The 20,064-nt window shown below is 43.3% G+C and overlaps 1 protein-coding gene across 1 annotated transcript in view; it reads right to left on the reverse strand.

The window, feature by feature from the left end:
• The window catches only part of HIP1 (huntingtin interacting protein 1), a 156,128-nt gene extending 137,379 nt beyond the window's left edge, over positions 1–18,749 (reverse strand). The window contains exon 1 of the mRNA XM_075854258.1: positions 18,077–18,749. Coding sequence (XP_075710373.1) covers positions 18,077–18,094 — 18 coding nt within the window. The 5' untranslated portion in view covers positions 18,095–18,749. The remainder of the gene's footprint in view (positions 1–18,076) is intronic.
• Positions 18,750–20,064: the final 1,315 nt, after the last annotated feature.

Raw genomic sequence — 20,064 nt, forward strand, 5'->3', positions numbered from 1 at the left:
AAGAAAACCCTGCTTTTTAAACATTGAAGAAACAGCTGAATGCTCCTCAATCACATCACGTTGCGGGGGGTGGGGGGGCACTTTAGATGGCCTCGGTGCCCGAGTATTATTATGTCACATGCCGGACATGCGCATTAGGTCGAGGGGGTCCAACAGAGGTACGAGTCCGGACCTTTTTAAACAAGCCGCAGTCAACCTTTAGCCCTGGATAGGAGTAAGTGCCCACTGGCAATCTCTATGATATTTTCACCTTGCCCATTTGCCTGGAGACACGTAGTACAACCATATAGTTTGTGTCTTGGCTATAGGATCCTGAGGAACCAACAATACGGTGGACAGAACATGGCATGTCGGGACATTGTTCTCTTCGGTTGTTAAGGCATATTAGGATTCCGGTTATTTAGGGCTACTATCCGGTTGATTCTTAGGGATATCTAGACCTATATCAGGGCACACTTGAGACAGGAACCATCCCAACCAGTCTCTCTACTCCAGACCAATGACACAATACTCTGTCCACCGGTACACTCTCACAAATATGTGTTCCAGTGATTGCTTTTACAGGAGTACACGTGTCTCAGATATACTTGCATTTTTTATGTCCAAATAGTAATTTTGACACATATGACTCGGAGATAACAGGTATTTACTTACTATTTGTGTCTGCTTTATTTGGCTCATCATGTACCAACATACAGTACACAATGCCATGGCTACAAAAATCTATTAATAGCCCACATTGTCTACAGTAGGTAAGATGAACAGATTTTGGGGCCAAAAGCGTCACGAGCTGGTTTAAGGCCGGGTTTCCACGGGTCGGACACACTGCGTAAAAACTGTGCAGTGTATCCGACCTGGAACTCGCAGTACATTCCGTCAGTAAAACCGCACCACATTGTGGTACGTTTTCTCGGACGGATTTTCCACTGCTAAAAGCAGCGGTAAAAAAACGCTCATACTTACCTAGGCCGTTGTTATGACGACACGTCCCCCCTGTGCAGTCCGGTCCGGCCTCCCGGAGGCCGGACTGGACAAAGAAACACAGACTTATGGGTATGTTTTTTTTCTGTAGTTGCGATTTTTGCGGCGTAATCGTTGCGAATCCGCCACAAAAGTCGCAACACTTGGCTTTCTGTTGCGGGTTTTGCATCCCCGTTGAATTCAATTGGGAAAACCCGCAACGGAAAATCAATGAAAACGCAGCATAAATTGACATGCTGCAGATTTAAATTCTGCACCGCAGGTCAATTTATTAAAGTTTACGATGCGTTTTTTCCGCAGCGTGGGCATGAGATTTTCTTAATCTCATCCACTTTGCTGCTACTGTAAATGCTGCGGAATTTCCGCACAGAATTCCGTTGCGGAAATTCCGTGTTTACGCTACGTGGGAACCCAGCCTTTATCTTATTGGTTTTTGTGTATTTTTTGGCTTTATTAAAGGTTACATTTTAATTGTCCAGCCATAATTGGATATATTTATTGGATCTTGATTGTTGTGTTCTGAAGACTTGAAACGTTTTGAGGATTTGACATGACAAATGCAGGTAAAGCAACATGTGATGCTGTTAGCAAAGCAGAAAAGTATACACCATTATAAAATATATACATCTACTTAAATAGAGAACCCATGGCAGGAACCAATGAGACACTTTGGCACTGTCATATAGAAGCACTAGTATGAATATCCTGTGTTAGGGCATGACCACACATGGCGGAATTCCTCCGCAACTGTCCGCATCAATGCCGCACCTAATCCGGGTTGCGGATTACGGCTGCGGATCTGCACAAAATGTGCAGAAAATTGATGCGGACTAGCTGCTGCGGACTGCGGGAAAAGTGCTTCCCTTCTCCCTATCAGTGCAGGATAGAGAGAAGGGACAGCACTTTCCCTAGTGAAAGTAAAAGAAATTCATACTTACCGCCCGTTGTCTTTATGACGCGTCCCTCCTTCGGCATCCAGCCCGACCTCCCTGGATGACGCGCCAGTCCATGTGACCGCTGCAGCCTGTGCTTGGCCTGTGATTGGCTGCAGCCGTCACTTACACTGAAACGTCATCCTGGGAGGCCGGACTGGAGACAGAAACAGGGAGTTCTCGGTAAGTACGAACTTCATTTTTTTTTACAGATACATGTATATTGGGATCGGTAGTCACTGTCCCGGGTGCAGAAACAGTTACTGCCGATCGCTTAACTCTTTCAGCACCCTGGACAGTGACTATTTACTGACGTCTCCTAGCAACGCTCCCGTCATTACGGGAGCCCCATTGACTTCCTCAGTCTGGCTGTAGACCTAGAAATACATAGGTCCAGCCAGAATGAAGAAATGTCAAGTAAAAAAAGCAAGACGCATCCGCAGCACACATGACATGTGCATGACAGCTGCGGACTTCATTGCGGAACTTTGAATCTCCATTGAAGTCAATGGAGAAATTCCGCCATGAGTCCGCCACTGCTCCGCAACAGACAGAGCATGCTGCGGACACCAAATTCCGCTCCGCAGCCTATGCTCCGCAGCGGAATTGTACGCATCGTGTAAACGAACACTGCTAAATTAAAGTGAAAGTCAATGTAGAAACGGCTCCGCTGCGGATTAACGCTGCGGAGTGTCCGCAGCGGAATTTAAGTGCAATTCCGCCATGTGTGAACCCGCCCTTAAAGCGGAAGTTTTCCACAGCTGTAAAGGATATCATGACAAACATAGCTCATTCAGCACAAACCATGCCAGCACCAGATACATTGTGATAGTCTCAGGCTGGCACGCTCAGGCAGATTATTGTGGGGGAATCTTTAAAAATGAGATAAGGTGTCTTCAAAACATCAAATTTATATATCAACTTTTTCATTTACCTTAAAAAAGAAAAGTATCAGGTGAAAATTTTCTGTTAAAATTTTTTGATTTCTGGCCCTTCTGCCTCCTCCTGTTCATTTAGCGTACACGCTGATCGTCTGCCAGTCCTCACAGTCCTATCTCAGGCAGGCAAGTAACGCAGGAGGTGCCGAAAAAGCCTCAAAGAGGATCGTGCAATTTCACCAAACATAGTATCATAATAAATAAAACCAGATAGAGACAAGCTCTAATGGTTTCCAATGAAAGGGTATCAGAATCTCCACCCCCCCCCCCCCTTCTTAGTCTTTAAAGTTTTTAATGATAGTTGCTGGATGGACAATAAGTAATTTAAAGGGGTTTTCCCATCTTGCACATTTATGGCATATCCACAGGATATGCCATAAATGATCCGAAAGATGCAGGTTCCACCTCTGGAACCCGCACCTATCTCTAGAATGGGGCCCCCTGACCCTGGTCCTACCTTATTCCGCTTCTGCTGCCCTCGGACACTGGCTGACGAGGTGGTCGGGAGTACAGAAACAGCATAGCTCAGCTATCTCAACTGTTTACATATCCGAGGGAATCAACTACTCCACTTTTCCTTTGCACAAGTTTTGATATCTCCTTCACTGTATAGTCCTGCCCTAAGTACCTCCATATTCAACTCCAGATTCCTGCCTGATGCAAGGAGTTTCAAAGGAGTCCGGCAGTGTGTCTCATAAGCCATCTTGGCACTGTTTACTGGATAAAATGGATCAATGAGAAAAGTCTCTAGACACGCTCATTAACAGATCGAGTACATTCTGGTCACCCAATATGAATGAAATTGGACATAGTGTGTATGTCTAAGATAGGAAAACTAAATTGAGCTCCATTGGGGACAGGGAGTAATGTGAGTGCTGCAATCCTTGTACAGAGCTGTGGAATATGTTGGCACTATACAAGAACAGGTAGTAAATCCACAAAATTTAAGGTTAATAAAGGAATCCGAGCCTGTTCTGGTGACAGGGTCCTACTTCCCAGGACAACAAAACGAAACAGTTCAGCGATATGGTATGAGAGCATCTCCTGCCCAGGTGGACCTATGGATGCCCATTCATTTGCAGATGAAGAGGAAGCTGCAGCAGACGTGTGTGGTTGTTTCAGCAGCTGCACCTATAGTGATCTGATGATCACCAGACGGGTAAGGTTGTCCAGGTGAGAGAACCCCTTTAAATTCTGGTAATGTGCACAGCGATTGTTATATAAAAGCTACAGATGGGTTTCCTGCTGGTGTCCAGAGCCCCTAATCTTCATAAAAACATAATTATACAAGAAAGTCATAACATTTGCTCTCCACTTACCCTTCTCCATAACAGAGTGACGTGTTACAGTACACAATGGAAGGTCTGGCTTCTCTGTATTCACTCCAGTTATGAGGCTCACAATATAGAGACGCAAAGCCATTTTTTTTAACAAATTGTTTTTATTTTGTAAAAGTAGTAAAAGATATTTTTTTTAAAAAAAACTATATATATTTGCTATCGCCGTAATTACACTGAGCTGCAGAATAAAGTTAACATGTAATTTTACCGCTTGGTCAATGCCCAAAAAACAAAATCCAAAAAACAATGAAGGAATTGATGTCCTATTTTTTTTCATTCTACCACACGTAATCATTTTTAGAAGTTTCCAATGTAAGACATTGACAGCTCAATCCGTCAGAGCATTCTGGTTCATTGAAACGGGATCCAACGTGTTGTAAACACCCCCCCCCCCTATGACATCTATAAGCCCTAATAGGTCAGGAGACGTTTCCATGAGACAATGCTTTTAACCCCTTAATGACCAGGCCTGCAAAGGCTTTAATGACCAGCTGCATTTTATTTTTTTCCCTGCACAGTTTTGGGGTAAAAATGAATTACTGTGTAGTTTATGTAATTCATTTTTGCGGTGGTATTACAGAAAAAGGCATTGTTTTTTGGGGTTTTGTACCGTTTACCTTTCACGCTAAATAACCTGTTAAATTAATTCTTCAGGTTATTATGGTCGTGTAGACCCCTAATACGTGTAGGTTTTTAGTTTTTTATGTAATGTATGAGCTATACAACTTATTTTATACTAAATAATTACTTTTTTGTTTATTTTATACTTATAATGTATTAGCATACTCCTGTATGTATGCTAATACATTATTCTGCGACTGTATGACACAGGCTGCTGTTAGGATAACACATAATGTGCCGTAACAGCAGGCTTACACAGGGGCGTAGCTAGGGGGGGAGCAGGCAGGGCATGTGCCCCGGGGCGCAACTTAGAGGCGGCACCAGCGCCACCCCCTCCTGCACTATAATTGTACATGTGTCTATAAGACGAGTCGCTTGTGTCGTTGAAAGGCGTTGATTGACAGGGAAGCGTTCAACCCCAGGAGACCTGCGCAGAAGAGAGCAGGTCTCCATTGCTGGCGTGGGAACGGGATTAACCCCTTAATGACCAGCCTATTTTAAACCTTAATGACCAAGCCATTTTTTACGTTTTTCCATCGTCGCATTCCAAGAGCTATAACCTTTTTATTTTTGCGTCGACATAGATGTATAAGGTCTTGTTTTTTGCGGGACAAGTTGTATTTTTTAATAGCACCATTTTGAGGTACATATTTATTGATTAACTTTTATTAACTTTTTTTTGGGGGGAATAGTAAAAAACCTGAAATTTCGCCACTCTTTTTCGCGTCTTAAATCTACGCCGTTTACCGTGTGATATAAATAACACAATAACTTTATTCAGCGGGTTGTTCCGATTGCAACGATACCAAATTTGTATCGTTTTTGTATGTTTTACTACTTTTACACAGTAAAAACGCTTTTTTTTCAAAATTATTTGGTTTTGTGTCTCCATATTTGAAGAGCCATAAGTTTTTTATTGTTCCGCCGATGCAGTTGTATGAGGGCTTTTTTTTTGCGGGAAGACTTGTAGTTTTTATTGGTACCATTTTGGAGTAGATGCGACTTTTTGATCACTTTTTATCACATTTTTTTTAAGTCAGGATTCACAGAAAACAGCAATTTTTCCAAAGTTTTTTATAAAAAAATTTACGCCGTTCACCGTGCGGGTTAAATAATGTAATAGATTTATAGTCGGGGTCGTTACAGACGCGGTGATACCAAATATGTGTAACTTTTTTACTTAAGTTTTGGTAAAGCATTTTGTAAGGGGAAAAGGTGGGTTTTTCATTTTTTTTTCAAATTTTTTTTAAATTTACTTTATTAAACTTTTTTTTAACTTTTTACTAGTCCCACTAAGGGACTTTAATATGCGATTCTCCGATCGCTATTATAATACAGTGCAATACTTTTGTATTGCAGTGTATTACTTCCTGTCCGTTTAAAACGGACAGGCATCTGCTAGGCCATGCCTCCGGCATGATCTAGCAGGCATTCGCTCCAGGCAGACCTGGGGGCCTTTATTAGGCCCCCAGCTGCCATTGGAGTCACAGACACTCGGCGATCGTATCGCCGGGTGTCGGTGGGAGAGAGAGGGAGCTCCCTCCCTCTCTCCAAAACCACTCAGATGCGGTGCACGCTATTGTGCACCGCATCTGAGGGGTTAAACGGGTGAGATCGATACTTATATCGATCTCACACATTCGAGCCTCTGGCAGCTGAGAGCAGGGAGATTTGACGGCTCCCTGCTCTGTTTACTTTAACCTGATGCAGTGCCGTAAAAAGGCATATGCATCAGAATAAAGCCCGTTAGTGGCCGCCGTGAAAAGGCGTATTGGTGGTCACTAACGGGTTAAGGTGAGTTTGATTAGTTTGTTATTTTATCGTAATAAAAAAAGTGTGTGCCATCATCTACGGGGGTGGCTTTATCTACAGGGGGGCTTTATCTACCAGGGGGGGGGGTTTCTACAGGGGGCTCTATCTACAGGGGGGGGCTATATACTGGGGTGGGCTATATGGAGCACTATATACAGGGGTGGGCTATATCTACAAGGGGGCTATATACAGGGGTGGGCTATCTGTGGAGAACTATAGGGGGAGCTATATGTGGGACACTATATACAGGGGTAGGCTATATGGGGCACTATCTACAGGGGGCTCTATGGGGGGCACTATCTACAGGGGGCTCTATGGCAGGCACTATCTACAGGGGGCACAGTGTGTGTGTGTGTGTGTGTGTGTGTGTGTGTGTGTGTGTGTGTGTGTGTGTGTGTGTGTGCGTGCGTGCGTGCGTGTGGGACATGGTGTATAGTGCTATTATAATTAGAGGTGCAGTGTATGGCGCTATTACATTTAGGGGCGTAGAGTGTGGTATAATTGAAAGGTGTACACCATCATGTGAAAGCGAAGATCCACCTAGATAGGAAAGATTTAAAGGAACAGTGTCATCACAATTTTTTTTTTAATATGTTAAAGATGTTAGTGCTTTATTAAAAACGTTTATATTTATTTGTGTGTTTGTGTTTTACTTTTTCTTATTTTTACACTTTTTCTTCTCTATGGGGGCTGCCATTTTTTGTTCCATTTCTGTATGTGTCGATTAACGACACATACAGACATGGAATACGGCAGCCACAGTCCCATAGAGACTGCGAACGGGTCCCGTCCCATCCACTTCTGTGTACGCCGTCTGTGTGGGAACTGCGCATGCGCCGCTCCCACACAGTCCAACTTGAAATTGGCGCCGTCCGGCGCCATTTTCCTGTGGACCGGAAGTCGCGGCCGGACAGTAATATTACTACTTCCGGTCGCGGCTTCCGGACTTGTGCACTTGGACCAGCGGCAGCAGACGGAGCGGACGGGCCGGAGGGAGCCGCGGCGGCAGGAGCAGATAAGAGATTTCAATGTATGTTCGTGTTTGTGTGTGTTTACTACTGTATGTAAACCTACTACACTGTGTGTTAGCTCAAAAAATGGCGACACACAGTGTAGGAGGTTAGACCGTTCAAACCCCTCGTTTATCCCGGCACTAGCCAGGATAAAGGAGGGGGGGGTGCTGAGAGCTCACTAGAGCGAGGGCTTTTTACCCAATTTTGCAATGCTGCAATTTTGGGAATAGCTCCATCTAGTGACCAGCAATGGGAAATATTATAAATTAGAATTAATTTATAATATTTCCTGACTCGTGAAAAAAAGAAAAAAAATTTGAACAATGTTTAATCACCTACACACTAAATGTTTAATTAAAAAAAAACAAACATGTTTTTCTGGCAACACATTACCTTTAAAGAGGACCTGTCATCTGCCTAAAAACTGCAGTTGACATCTGTTAGATTGCAGGCACCCCACAGATTCTGATGGTTTTTCTTTTTTTCTTCTAGCCCCCACCTTTCCTGGGCCATTAGTTCTGGTGTCCGATATGCAAACGAGTCCTTTAACTGTCACCCCTTATCAAGTGACAGGTGTTACCCGCCAACTTGACAGTCAAAGGCCTTATTTTCATATCGGCCACCAAAACTAATGGCACCGATATTTCAACAACGATGGGAGCTAGAAGAAAAAGATAAAAAGCGACAGAATCTGTGTGGCACCTGCAATCTAATTGAGATGCAGTTTTTTGGGCAGGTGACAGGTTCTCTTTAAAAAAAAATCAAATTAATTAAAGCTTTACCTAACCTTAAAAAAAAGTATAGAATGTATACATGTTTATTATACAATTAATAAAAACTAAATTTTGAAGGGCTTAATCCACATACAATGATGTCGTGACAGTTTTTTCTTATTTACTCTGAGTGTCTTAGGCAATGAGTTGCTTATTTCCTTATAACAGCAGCTTCCACTTTTTTGCTTTAAGACAGTTTAATTTTCCGCTAACATATCCAGTACGAGAAATGGTATTTTGCTATTTTTAGTAACTTCATAGACGCCAATAAAAAGTCTTAGTAAAAAACAAGGGGAAAATGTCCCAGAAACAAAATACACCCGGTCTAAAAATATCATTATGACTCTCAAATAAATATTCCTCCAACTACAACACTCAAAGCAAAAGTGGAGAGTTGCACACAGTGTCAAAGAGACCACTATATACGCCCAAACCACAAAGGAAGTCAGATGTCTACTATTCCTAGGCAGATTTAGGAAGAATTGAGTACTAGCAGGTGTGGGTAATCCAGGCAATCCTGCCTCCAGATAGGCTGGATTCACACGAGCATGTTCGGTCTGTAAAGGACGGAACGTATTTCGGCCGCAAGTCCCGGACCGAACGCACTTCGGGGAGCCGGGCTCCTAGCATCATAGTTATGTACGACGCTAGGAGTCTCTGCCTCGCTGCGGGACAACTGTCCCGTACTGTAATCATGTTTTCAGTACGGTACAGTTTTCCGCAGCGAGGCAGGGACTCCTAGCGTCATAGATAACTATAACGCTAGGAGCCGCTGCTCCCTGGACTGTGTTCGGTCCGGGAAATACTGTCGGCATATGGTTCGTATATCAAGGACCGAACACGCTCCTGTGAATCCGGCCTTAGGTTGAGTTCACATGGGGCGGATACGCTGTGTAAAAGCACGCAGCGTGTCTGCCCTGTGCGCCGCAGGGAATTCCGGGCAAAAAAAACGCACCAAACTGTGGTGCAGTTTTTCGCCCGGAATGTCCGCCGGGGAAAACTGCAGCACTTGGCCGGCCTCCTGGGCTGACGTTTCATCCCAGGAGACCGCTGCTGCCTGTGATTGGATGCAGCGGCAGTCACATGGGATGAAGTATCATCCCAGGAGACCAGCCTGGAGAAAGAAACACAGACTCCTGGGCAAAAAAAACCGCAACAACTGCTATTTGTTGCTGGTTTTACCTTCACATTGAATTCAATGGTGAAAGCCTGCAACAAATAAGCATTTATGCAAATACAATTGACATGCTGCGGAATAAAATTCTGCACCACAGGTCAATTTCTGAGCATTTTTTCCGCTCAGTATTTACGCAGCATGTGGGTGAGATTTGTTTTATCTCATCCACTTTGCTGCTACTGTATTTGCTGTGGATTTTCCGTAACAAATTCCATTGCTGAAAATCCGCAGTATTTACGCAACATGTGGACTGACACTAAAAGGGCCTTTAAACTAGCGCCGAACGATTTATTATATTGTCGATCAGCACTCATTATGGGCAGAAATCCCTTACTCATTTTGATGTCATGGCAGCTTAACTGACTAAAACTCACTTCTGAAATCACAGCAGCTCGTCAGACAAAACATGGTCGTGATGTCATATAGTTGTGATGTCACAGTAGTTTACCTGACTGAAACCCACTCGTGATGTCACAGCAAATACCATGACCCAAACACAGTAGTGAAGTCACAGTAGCTTACCTGACTGAAACCCACTTGTGATGTCACAGTAGCTTACCTGAGTGATACACAAGTGTGATACATCAGCTGACAGCTGTTTATCTGTCGGATTCCAAGTGACGGTGATGTCATAGATACAAGACTGAAACACTCCTATATATATCTCAGTTGTTTACGAAGGATATTAACAACAGTGGGTCCCTGTAGGTTTCCGTGGAGTACTAGCTGTAGAGCACCTCATTCGCAGCTCTCCAGAAAATCCCTAACTGGTGTATAAATGGTGGAGATGGATGAGGATATCCTCTTAGGGTATGTGCACACACACTAATTACGTCCGTAATTGACGGAAGTATTTCGGCTGCAAGTCCCGGACCGAACACAGTGCAAGGAGCCGGGCTCCTAGTATCATACTTATGTACGATGCTAGAAGTCCCTGCCTCGCTGCAGGACAACTGTCCCGTACTGTAAACATGATTATACTACAGGACAATTGTCCTGCAGCAAGGCAGGGACTCCTAGCGTCGTACATAAGTATGATGCTAGGAGCCCGGCTCCTTGCACTGTGTTCGGTCCGGGACTTGCGGCCGAAATACGTCCGTCAATTACGGACGTAATTAGTGTGTGTGCACATACCCTTACATGTGATCTAATACACACTGGAGCACTTTTTTGTTTTCAGGTAGCTGCACAGGTTACACATATTGTATGTCCTGCCCTAAAGGAAACATTTTCATATGAAACTAGTGTTTGAGTTATTTAATTGCAAACCTCTGTCCCCTGTTATCAGACATAAGGTCTGATATGTATAGTATTGAGTACCTCATCCTACGTGACAAACAAGAACGTGAACCAGAACATGAACACAGTCAGTAAGATAAAATACCAATACTGTCATTACTGACCAAGAAATTAGAAGAATATGTCAACTTGTTTTTTTCAAACCAAGTTCAGTGCTTATAATGCTGCATGGCGTTCTTTCTGGATCAACAGCTCCTGGGTATTTAGTTGTTGGTTTTGTTTGATTTGTGAATCGCTCATTCTATATCCTGGTTATTGAATAAATGTAAGTAAAACAGGGTACACATTGCAATATCTCTAGGAGCTTCCACTCACTTAATGCATGGTTGCCAGCGTTCATGTCCAATATGTAAGAAGATTGTAGAATTGGCAGACACAGGCGAACATCATATACAAAATCTTATAAAGGATACAGAATACTACATATATCAGGGACGATTCTCATACATACTCATGCTATAGGTCAGTAAATCTTCCTCTTGTTAGATTGTGCAGTATGATGGCCATGCTGTAGGTTTTTCCCAGTAATTTGAGTCCTCCCGGTAGTGAACGTTAATTAAGTGTCAGCTAAACTCAGATTACTATCTTACATAAAACTCATTGTGATCCCCATCATAGTAGCATGTGAATAATGATTAGATAGAGCTCCCAAATACGTGGCACAGCATATCTTTATTTTGCAAGGATTGTTACAATATTTCTAACTCCCATCCCCAAAAAATATCTCTGCAAGTAAATAAGGAACTCACTAGCATCCATATAGCTGATTATCTGGCTGTCAGCAAATGACCTTTATATTAAAGGGGTTGTCTAGGATTAGAAGAACATGGCTGCTTTCTCCAAAAATACAGCAGCACACCTGTCCATAGATTGTGTTTGGTGTTGTAGCTCGGCTTTATGTAAGTAAATAGGACTGAGTGGCAATACCACACACAACCTGTGGACAGATGTGGCACTGTATTTGGAAGACAGAAGTCATATTTTTCTAATCATCTAATCAATGTCTTTGAATAATTTGTAATTTACAGATCACCAGTAAATAACATTTTGAGTGAAGATATCCTATAGGATACTGTATAACAACATTGTGGTTTTATTGTACAAGGCTATAGACCTGCTTCATAGCCTAACATAAGAAACTACAGGTGAGAAGAAGGAGAGAGATGCAGGGTGTATGCATTTCTATGAAGCTTGAGTGACTCTGTGACCAAATGATAGTTTCAAAGCTACTAACAATAGCTGGTATACCTTGCGAAAGAGCAAAGCAAGTTCTCAACTAAACTAACGTTTCGCTTCTATAAGAACCTGTATCCAGAATTTAGCCGTGTGCATGAGGCCTCAGGCGTATACTGTGGTGAAAATGTAACCGACACTATGTACCATCTAGTTGTGAGCCAATGTTAGCTTTCTCAGAGCTGACATTTTTCTCCTATCACTCCCTGAAGGCCAAGGGCTACAGGTCAAACAGTAAATTGCCCTTTCCAGCTCCATCCCACAGACTGTGCAGCTTTAGGACGTCTTTTCATCCTGTCCCCTAATTAGTATTAATTGAAATCGTAGCCGTCCTGCTACCCACGTTCTTCCCAAATAAACAATTCTCACATGTCTGCCACCTGTTTATTTGCTACCTGATAGTGTTGGAACATATTAAAAGTTATTTAATGGCAAACCTTACAGTAGATATATACATGAAAGGCTACTGTATGTGCACAATATGGTTTCCTCCTAAGTAATGCAAGACTGTTCTTTTTTTTTTTTTTAAAGTGTGCAAAGACATAAGCGGGGAAAGAAGTAAAAAGACGTCAGTGAGCTGCTTCCCCATTCATATTTATTACGTAACCTGCTAGTATTTCCTCCTCCTCAACAATTGCCATCCTTGACCCTTTTCTTAAAAATACACACAAATGGCTGCTGTGGGTAAAGCACCAGTGTGCACGAAGCCTCCCTCTGCCCCATTATACAAACTCTAAAAACATAAAAATCATTAATAGTCGGAAAATATGTGAAGCCCAAGAAATTTTAATATGACGTAATTTTTTCTATTTATTCTATACGTTGTATAAGGCCGGGATCCCATGGGTCGGATATGCTGTGTAAAAACTGCGCAGTGTATCCGACCTGTAACCCGCAGTACATTCCATCTGAAAAATCACACCACATTGTTTTTTGGATGGAATTTCCGCTGCGGAAAGCAGCGCTTGAAAAAAAACAAAAAAAAAACGTTGATACTTACCCTCTCTTCTCTGCGCGTAGTCCGGCCTCCTACGATGACATTGCAGGCCATGTGACGCTGCAGCCTGTGATTGGCTGCAGCATTCACATGGGATGCAACGTCATCCCAGGATGCCGGGACTGGAGGAGGGACGGTGTTCTGGGTAAGTTTGATTTTTTCGTTGTTTTTTTTTCGCTTTCTGCTGCAGGATTTGCATTCCCACAACGGAAAATCAACTAAAAAGCAGCATAAATTGACATGCTGCAGAATTAAATTAAGGTCAATTTATTAACGTTTAAGCCTTTTTTTTAGTTTTCTGTAGCGTGGGCACGAGATTTTCTAAATCTCATACACTTTGCTGCTACTGTAAATGCTGCGGAATTTCCGCACAGAATTCCTTTACGGAAATTAAGCAGTTTTACCGCACCTCGACTGCAATGTCTGGATGGAGCCTTGAGGCTTGTTATAATGACATTCTACAGTTCAGCAGTTACAAGTTTCTACATGTCATACAGTAAAGTGTCTGGGATGCCATGGTGAAGCTTGTAGTTTCAGTCAATAGAGAACAGGCTTACCTATCACTGTTGTATGCGGAATTATTTATAGTTCCTGACCATTACCACCATCACATATGTGGTGATATATAGGAGGAAACTTAGTGAAGAGGTGGCAGCAAAGTACAGAAACATAGTTACATGAATCACATGCCAGCAACTCTAGGTTTTCTTTCTTTAGGTGCCCCTGTTGCATACTCATACCTGTAAACTAGAGCTGGGTACAAAATGCATATCCTTACCATCCAAATTTGATATTATGTGCTATATAATAAATGCCCCCCCCCCCCTCCAACTATGTCATACTTACAATGCTGATTTAAAGTGCTGACTCATAAATAAGGCTTCGTTCACATCTGGGTCAGGGCTCCGTTCCGACGTTCCATCAGAGCTTTCCGTCAGAACGGAGCCCTGACTGACACAAATGGAAACCATAGGTTTGATTTCAACAGTGATGGATCTGGTGCGAATGGTTTCCATTTGTCTCAGTTGTGCACGGGTTCCGTTGGTTTGACTGAATCAATAGCGTAGTCGACTACAGTATTCATTCCGTCAAAACGACGGAACCCGTGCACAACGGAGGCATTGGCACCGGATCCGTCACTATTGAAACTAATAGTGATGGAAACGGAAACCTATTGTTTTCGTTTGTGTCAGTCAGGGCTCTGCTCCGACGGAAAGCTCAGACGGAACGTCGGAACGGAGCCCTGACACAGATGTGAACAAAGCCCAAGACACCTTTTTAACTAGAAACTGGCACAGCGATCAGCTGGTCACCACAGATCAGGCCACTGGCGCATCTGGCTATACATTTCCCCTGAAACAACTGTAATGTAATATTATGTGCCGGCCAGTCAGTCGAATGGACAACCATGGTCCGGGTCCGCCTGAGCGAGATCAATTGTGGCTTCTAAAAAGGGGGGATAGAGCGGAGGAACCCTGTCTTTGACGTCTGTCTGCCCTAGCAGGCCATAACGACAGGGGTTGTGTTTATTCCTTTAACAGAGATGAATGGCATGCGTTCATTACTATTTTACCAAGATTTACCGACCACTAAAAAAAATAAGAATTTTAAAAACCCACAAAAATCTGTTAATGTTTTATGAATTTTTAAAATGTTAGTGACTATAGTCTGACAAGTATTTAAAGTCCTTATAAGGATCAGAAGTGCAGCATTAATTTCTATTGATCTATATGAAAAACATCCCATTCACACCCTGTGATGGCATCCTTTCCTGCTTTTAGATAAAACATGGACTGAAAACATGCAGGGAATAGAAACGCTAGACTATGCTATTCCATCCTGAGAGATACCGCAAAAATACTTACATACGATATACTTTTTTTTAACATGGGAGCATATGTATGGGAGCAACTGTATGGCATTCGTCACATGTATACGTTAGATGTATATCACGGGGAGCTTCACCAGAACATGAGACCACTGAAAGAGCATCGGGTAGCGCTTGGCCCGGGGATTCTGGCCCTGGGGAAGCCCTTGACATGGAGATAGATGTAAGGGGCTTTCAACTACAGTGCCCCCGGCCAGAGAATCAGAAGCGCTATGGTCGGGGACTCCGGGACCGGAGAAGCCCCTGATGTAACTGTCCTTATATGGACAGTGATGTCAGGGACTTTCAACTACAGACCCCCTGACATCACTGTCCATACAAGTACAGTGACGTTAGGGGCTCCTACAGGACCGGAAACTGACAAAGCTGACAGAAGGATGGCCTGGGAAGAGTACATCAAATTTATAGAGGGGAAAACCAATATTTTTAGAGAAGTTCCAATTTTCTGAATGAGGGCAAGGTTTGGGCCCCGTTCCTCACGTGCCTTGTTTATAAATGTATACAGTAGGGGTCTCAAACTCTGCCGGGTAAATGGGCCGCATATTGAAAAAATTTGAAGTTGACGGGCCGCATTACTTTAACTCAAATTTGATACAATACAAAATTATTGTTAATCAATTAGTTATTTGAACTACTATAATAATAGTACATTACAATAATAATACTACATTACTATAATACTACATTACTGTAACAATACCACATTACTATAATTCTTCTACATTACTATAACAATATTACATTACTATAATACTACATTACTATAATACTACATTACTATAACAATAATGCTACAATACTATAATAATACTACATTACTATAACAATAATGCTACAATACTATAATAATACTACATTACTATAACAATTGTAGATGGTGCCACTCACCCCACGGCCAAAGCGCCGGGTAACACTCTGGCCAGGGATTCCGGTCCAGGAGGAGCACCTGACAGGACAGTGATGTCAGGTGCTTATCCAGGAGGGGAATCCCCAGCTAGAACATAGGAAACGCTCTGGCTGGGAATTCCACTCCTAGAGGGAGCCCCAATAGAGTATTCTACACGGAGGGGGGGGGGTGTGTAGCTCTCTCGACAGGGTGGGGTGTGTGAGGTGCTACAGAGGGGGTGGCATTATCTACAGGGGTCTTGTGGGGCGTTATCTACAGGGGGATGGCACTTTCTACAGGGGGTGTGTGCAGCATTTTCTACAGAGGGTGTGTGTGTGGCGCTTCTCCTTCGGCCCGCTCTCTACTGTCCCGAGGATGTCTCAGGAGCTTGGGTGCCCCGCAGGCCGCAGATGACAGCCCCATGGGCCACATGTTTGAGATCCCTGGTCTTCAGCATGGCTACAAATATATCCACCCTATCAATACACTTCTAGTGTGAGATAGTCTCCATATCCCATAATACAAGTGAATATACTGGGAAGCTGTGATATTTTTATGGCATTTTCCTAGTTAATAAGAAATGTTTTTATAAATGAAACTGGGTCAATCCGAGAGGGAGTTGCTGATACTTTGCGGCTCTCCACTCTGGCTAATAGAGCGGGTCCTGAGCAGGAGACCCTGCTCTATGACACCCATATGCCCTAGTAGGACATATGTAAAGGAGCTGTTTTAGTGACCTCTACTTTAAACATATTTTCGTTTTATCCCTTTTAGTAAACTCTTTGACTAGAAAATGTCAGTATTGTATTGTGAGTTTCCATATGTGACTCCCAGCTGTTAATGGGCATACTTTTTTAGAGAACTGTCGAACTGTCGATCTGACTGTGGTGGAAGTAATACACATATATAATAATACACATGCACAACTGTACCAGGTATCTCCTAAGTATTCAAACACAAAGATACAAATGTAAGGATTTCTCCCAAACAGCAAGTTTTGTGGTATAACAAATCACTCTAAAACTGAATAAGTATCGCATCATCCCTATAGGCTCGGTTCACACTTGTTATTTTCTGTCAGTTTTCTGTTGCTTTTTGATGGTCAGGATAGCATAGCATGCTGCACTACTATAGACAGTTAACGCATACTTTACAAAACCATTACAAGTTAATGGGGGTAAAAAACGGATCATGGCAGATCTTTCGAACAGATAACAAATTCATCATAACTGTCCTAGATCCTGCAAAAATGGAAGCCATGACACCCGTGTGAAGTCATATCCGTCATGGTACGTTGTTTTTTATCTTATTGAGGTTATGTTCACAGTTGCAACATGGCTTCCGTTTATAACGGAGGCCATGATGTAGCAATAGATCTTTCGTCTAAAGAATCAAAACCGTCACAGCGGGATCCAATCGACTTTTATAGGGTCTGTCGGGGGTTCCGTCATTTTGACAACAAGAATAGCAGTGCAGTTTTGGAAACCCCTGAGGCTCTGAATGGCAGTGTGAACAGAGCCAGGTTTTTTTTGTTACTGATCTAGTAGTGCAGCATAATACACTATTCTGACCTTCAAAAAGGAAAACAAACTGACAGAAAAGAATTAACACAAATAAATAAATAAATGCCAATGTGTAGAACAGAAGACAAAATTCAGTCATTTACGCGCCAGTGTTTGTGAAATTATTTGCTCTCTTTACTCAAGTAAAGGACAATAACGGATATCACAGAGACTGTTATTAACCAGCATCTACAATAGTAAAACATCATCATATACGGTAATAACTTTACTGCCACCATGACCGTGCCAGTTTGTCTACCCCTAGTTCTGGTGGTCCAGCCAGCATCAGGTAAGGCGCTGAATATCTGAGGTTGAGGGGTTCCCTCATATAAAAGGACACATGTTGTTCTGTAACTTTCTGTGCTAGAATTCCATGAAGGTGCGGGGGTCTCAGAAAGTGCGGCCGGATACCAAAGGAGAGGGGATCATTTGTTTACATATGTTCATCTATAGGGACACCATCTGTCTGGACACTATCCCTCCCCCTCCAGGCCACTGTAGTCCCCAAGATCAGCAATCAGCACAGTCCATATTAGAAAGTTACAGCACTACATGTGCTCTGAGATATAGGGAACCCCTTTAATTCATTGCAAATAAATCTTTACAGTTCTGGGTCACACTCACCATTTTGCTAGCGTCCATCTTCCCAAATGAGATCCCTTGCAGGCCACTTGAAGACCCCCTTGTTGCTGCTGCTGGGTGCAAGCTCCACCTCCAGTGCCAAAAATGCCGTTTTTAGGAGTTATCACAATGCTGGAAGCAGCAACATTATCACCCTGTGCAGAGGAAGGGGGGCACAGACCAACAACCGGACTGCAGGGAGGAGTGAGCACAGTCAGTTAAAGGGGCAAACACAGGACTAAAGTGTTCTGCAAAAAGGGTGACTATATAAAGTAGTCACAAGTGATAAAGATGGGAAGAGACGGAAACTGAGTGATAAAGACAGAGAGAGGGCTCAAGTAAACAGCATCAAAGAGAAACTGTAGCAGGCAATGGGCAGATGGTGCTGAGACAGTAACACACAGGGAGTGCTGCAAAGAGAAGAGGCACAGACAGAGATCAGGAGAGGGTGGAGAGAGAGTGCAGACTGGCAGATCGATGCCTAGAGAGACACGCACAGGCAGCAGGAGGGATGGAGGAGGGAGCCTGGCACGGCGCTCATCCAGCCAGAAGTGCTCTAGTCACACAGCCTGGCAGCAAGCGGTCAACTCTCTTCCTGCGAGTGAGCTGGGGGAGAGGCCGAGACAGCCCCCGGAGAGGAGGGGCGCAGGATGGAGAGGATTGTGGGATAGAGCCCCCCAACCCCGAGCAGACAGGAGGGGACTGAGCGCATATGTGTCCCCAGAATTAGAATAAGAATAGCCGCCTATTGTGGCTGCGGGGGGAGGAGGACGGTGTCTGCTCCAGCGCTGCTCATCACACAACTCACTACTGGGATTACACCGAGCACAACTGCATTCATCCTGGATTATGGGGGATTAGCAGGGAGCTAGCTCTACAACTACACTATGATGGTGACATGATGTTCCACAGACACTTGTAACCCTCAGCAGACTGCACGATGCTGGGCATAGTCGTAAAACTCTGTCACGTCATACGGCCGATAACGGAAAGTGTATATCGCACAGGCTGTCCGAGACCGATTGTTTTTGCTAGACAAAATCGTAACGAGATGCTGCGCTGTTATGTCTGGCAAAATGACGGAAACCCAAGGGCACTGTTGGTTTCTCTCACGCAACATATACCAAACTATCAGTATTCTCGTTGTTCTGCCCCTATGACGGAGCAGAAGAACAGAACCCGGAACGCAGATGTGAACGCGCGCTTATCGATACCGTTCGAATGATTCCAGTCGTCCATTACGATAATCTCCCAGCGGAAATTTGCAAAACAATCATATTGTTTATCGGTGGTAAAAATGTATAAAAACTATTGTCACACAAAAATGATTATTGTCAAAATTGGTTCTACGATAGTTGTGATGATGTAAAAGTCAGGAAAATCATTTGCCATATTTTGTATTAGACCCAGTGCAGCATAATATTTAGCAGGCACTTTTTTCATTTCGATTTTACCCCTGATGAAGCTGGTAAAACGGTGATGCGCGTGGGGTCCTCTCAACCTCATGGTGTCAGAGTATATTACAGCTGAGACCCTGCTGTAATGGCCAGGACCAGAGCTAGTCTTCCGATCCAGCCGATTAACCCCTCAGATTAACCCCGCAGCATCTAAAAGGGTTTTTAGCCAACCGTCACTCCAGTGACGCGATCCCTGGGGTGTCGATGGTTAGTATGGCAACTGGAGGCCTAACAATGGCCTGCCAACTATGGAAGCCTCTGAGGACCCGCCTCCAGCGGGTCCTCATATGCTTGCTGTCAGTGTGCGATATAGAATATCGATCAGTGTTACAGGCTTTCAAGTACCTTAGTGGGACAAAAACAAAAAGCTAATAAAAATGTAAAAAAAAAATAGTTTTCAAGTTAAAAAAAACAACAAATTGCCTTTTTTTCCATAATACGTTTTTTATTATTGGAAAAAATAAAAAAACAAAATTGGTATCGTCCATAACGACCCAAACTATAAAACTATTATGTAATTTATCCCACACGGTG

Source organism: Rhinoderma darwinii, chromosome 2 (genome assembly GCF_050947455.1).
Source record: "Rhinoderma darwinii isolate aRhiDar2 chromosome 2, aRhiDar2.hap1, whole genome shotgun sequence".
Taxonomy (NCBI): domain Eukaryota; kingdom Metazoa; phylum Chordata; class Amphibia; order Anura; family Rhinodermatidae; genus Rhinoderma; species Rhinoderma darwinii.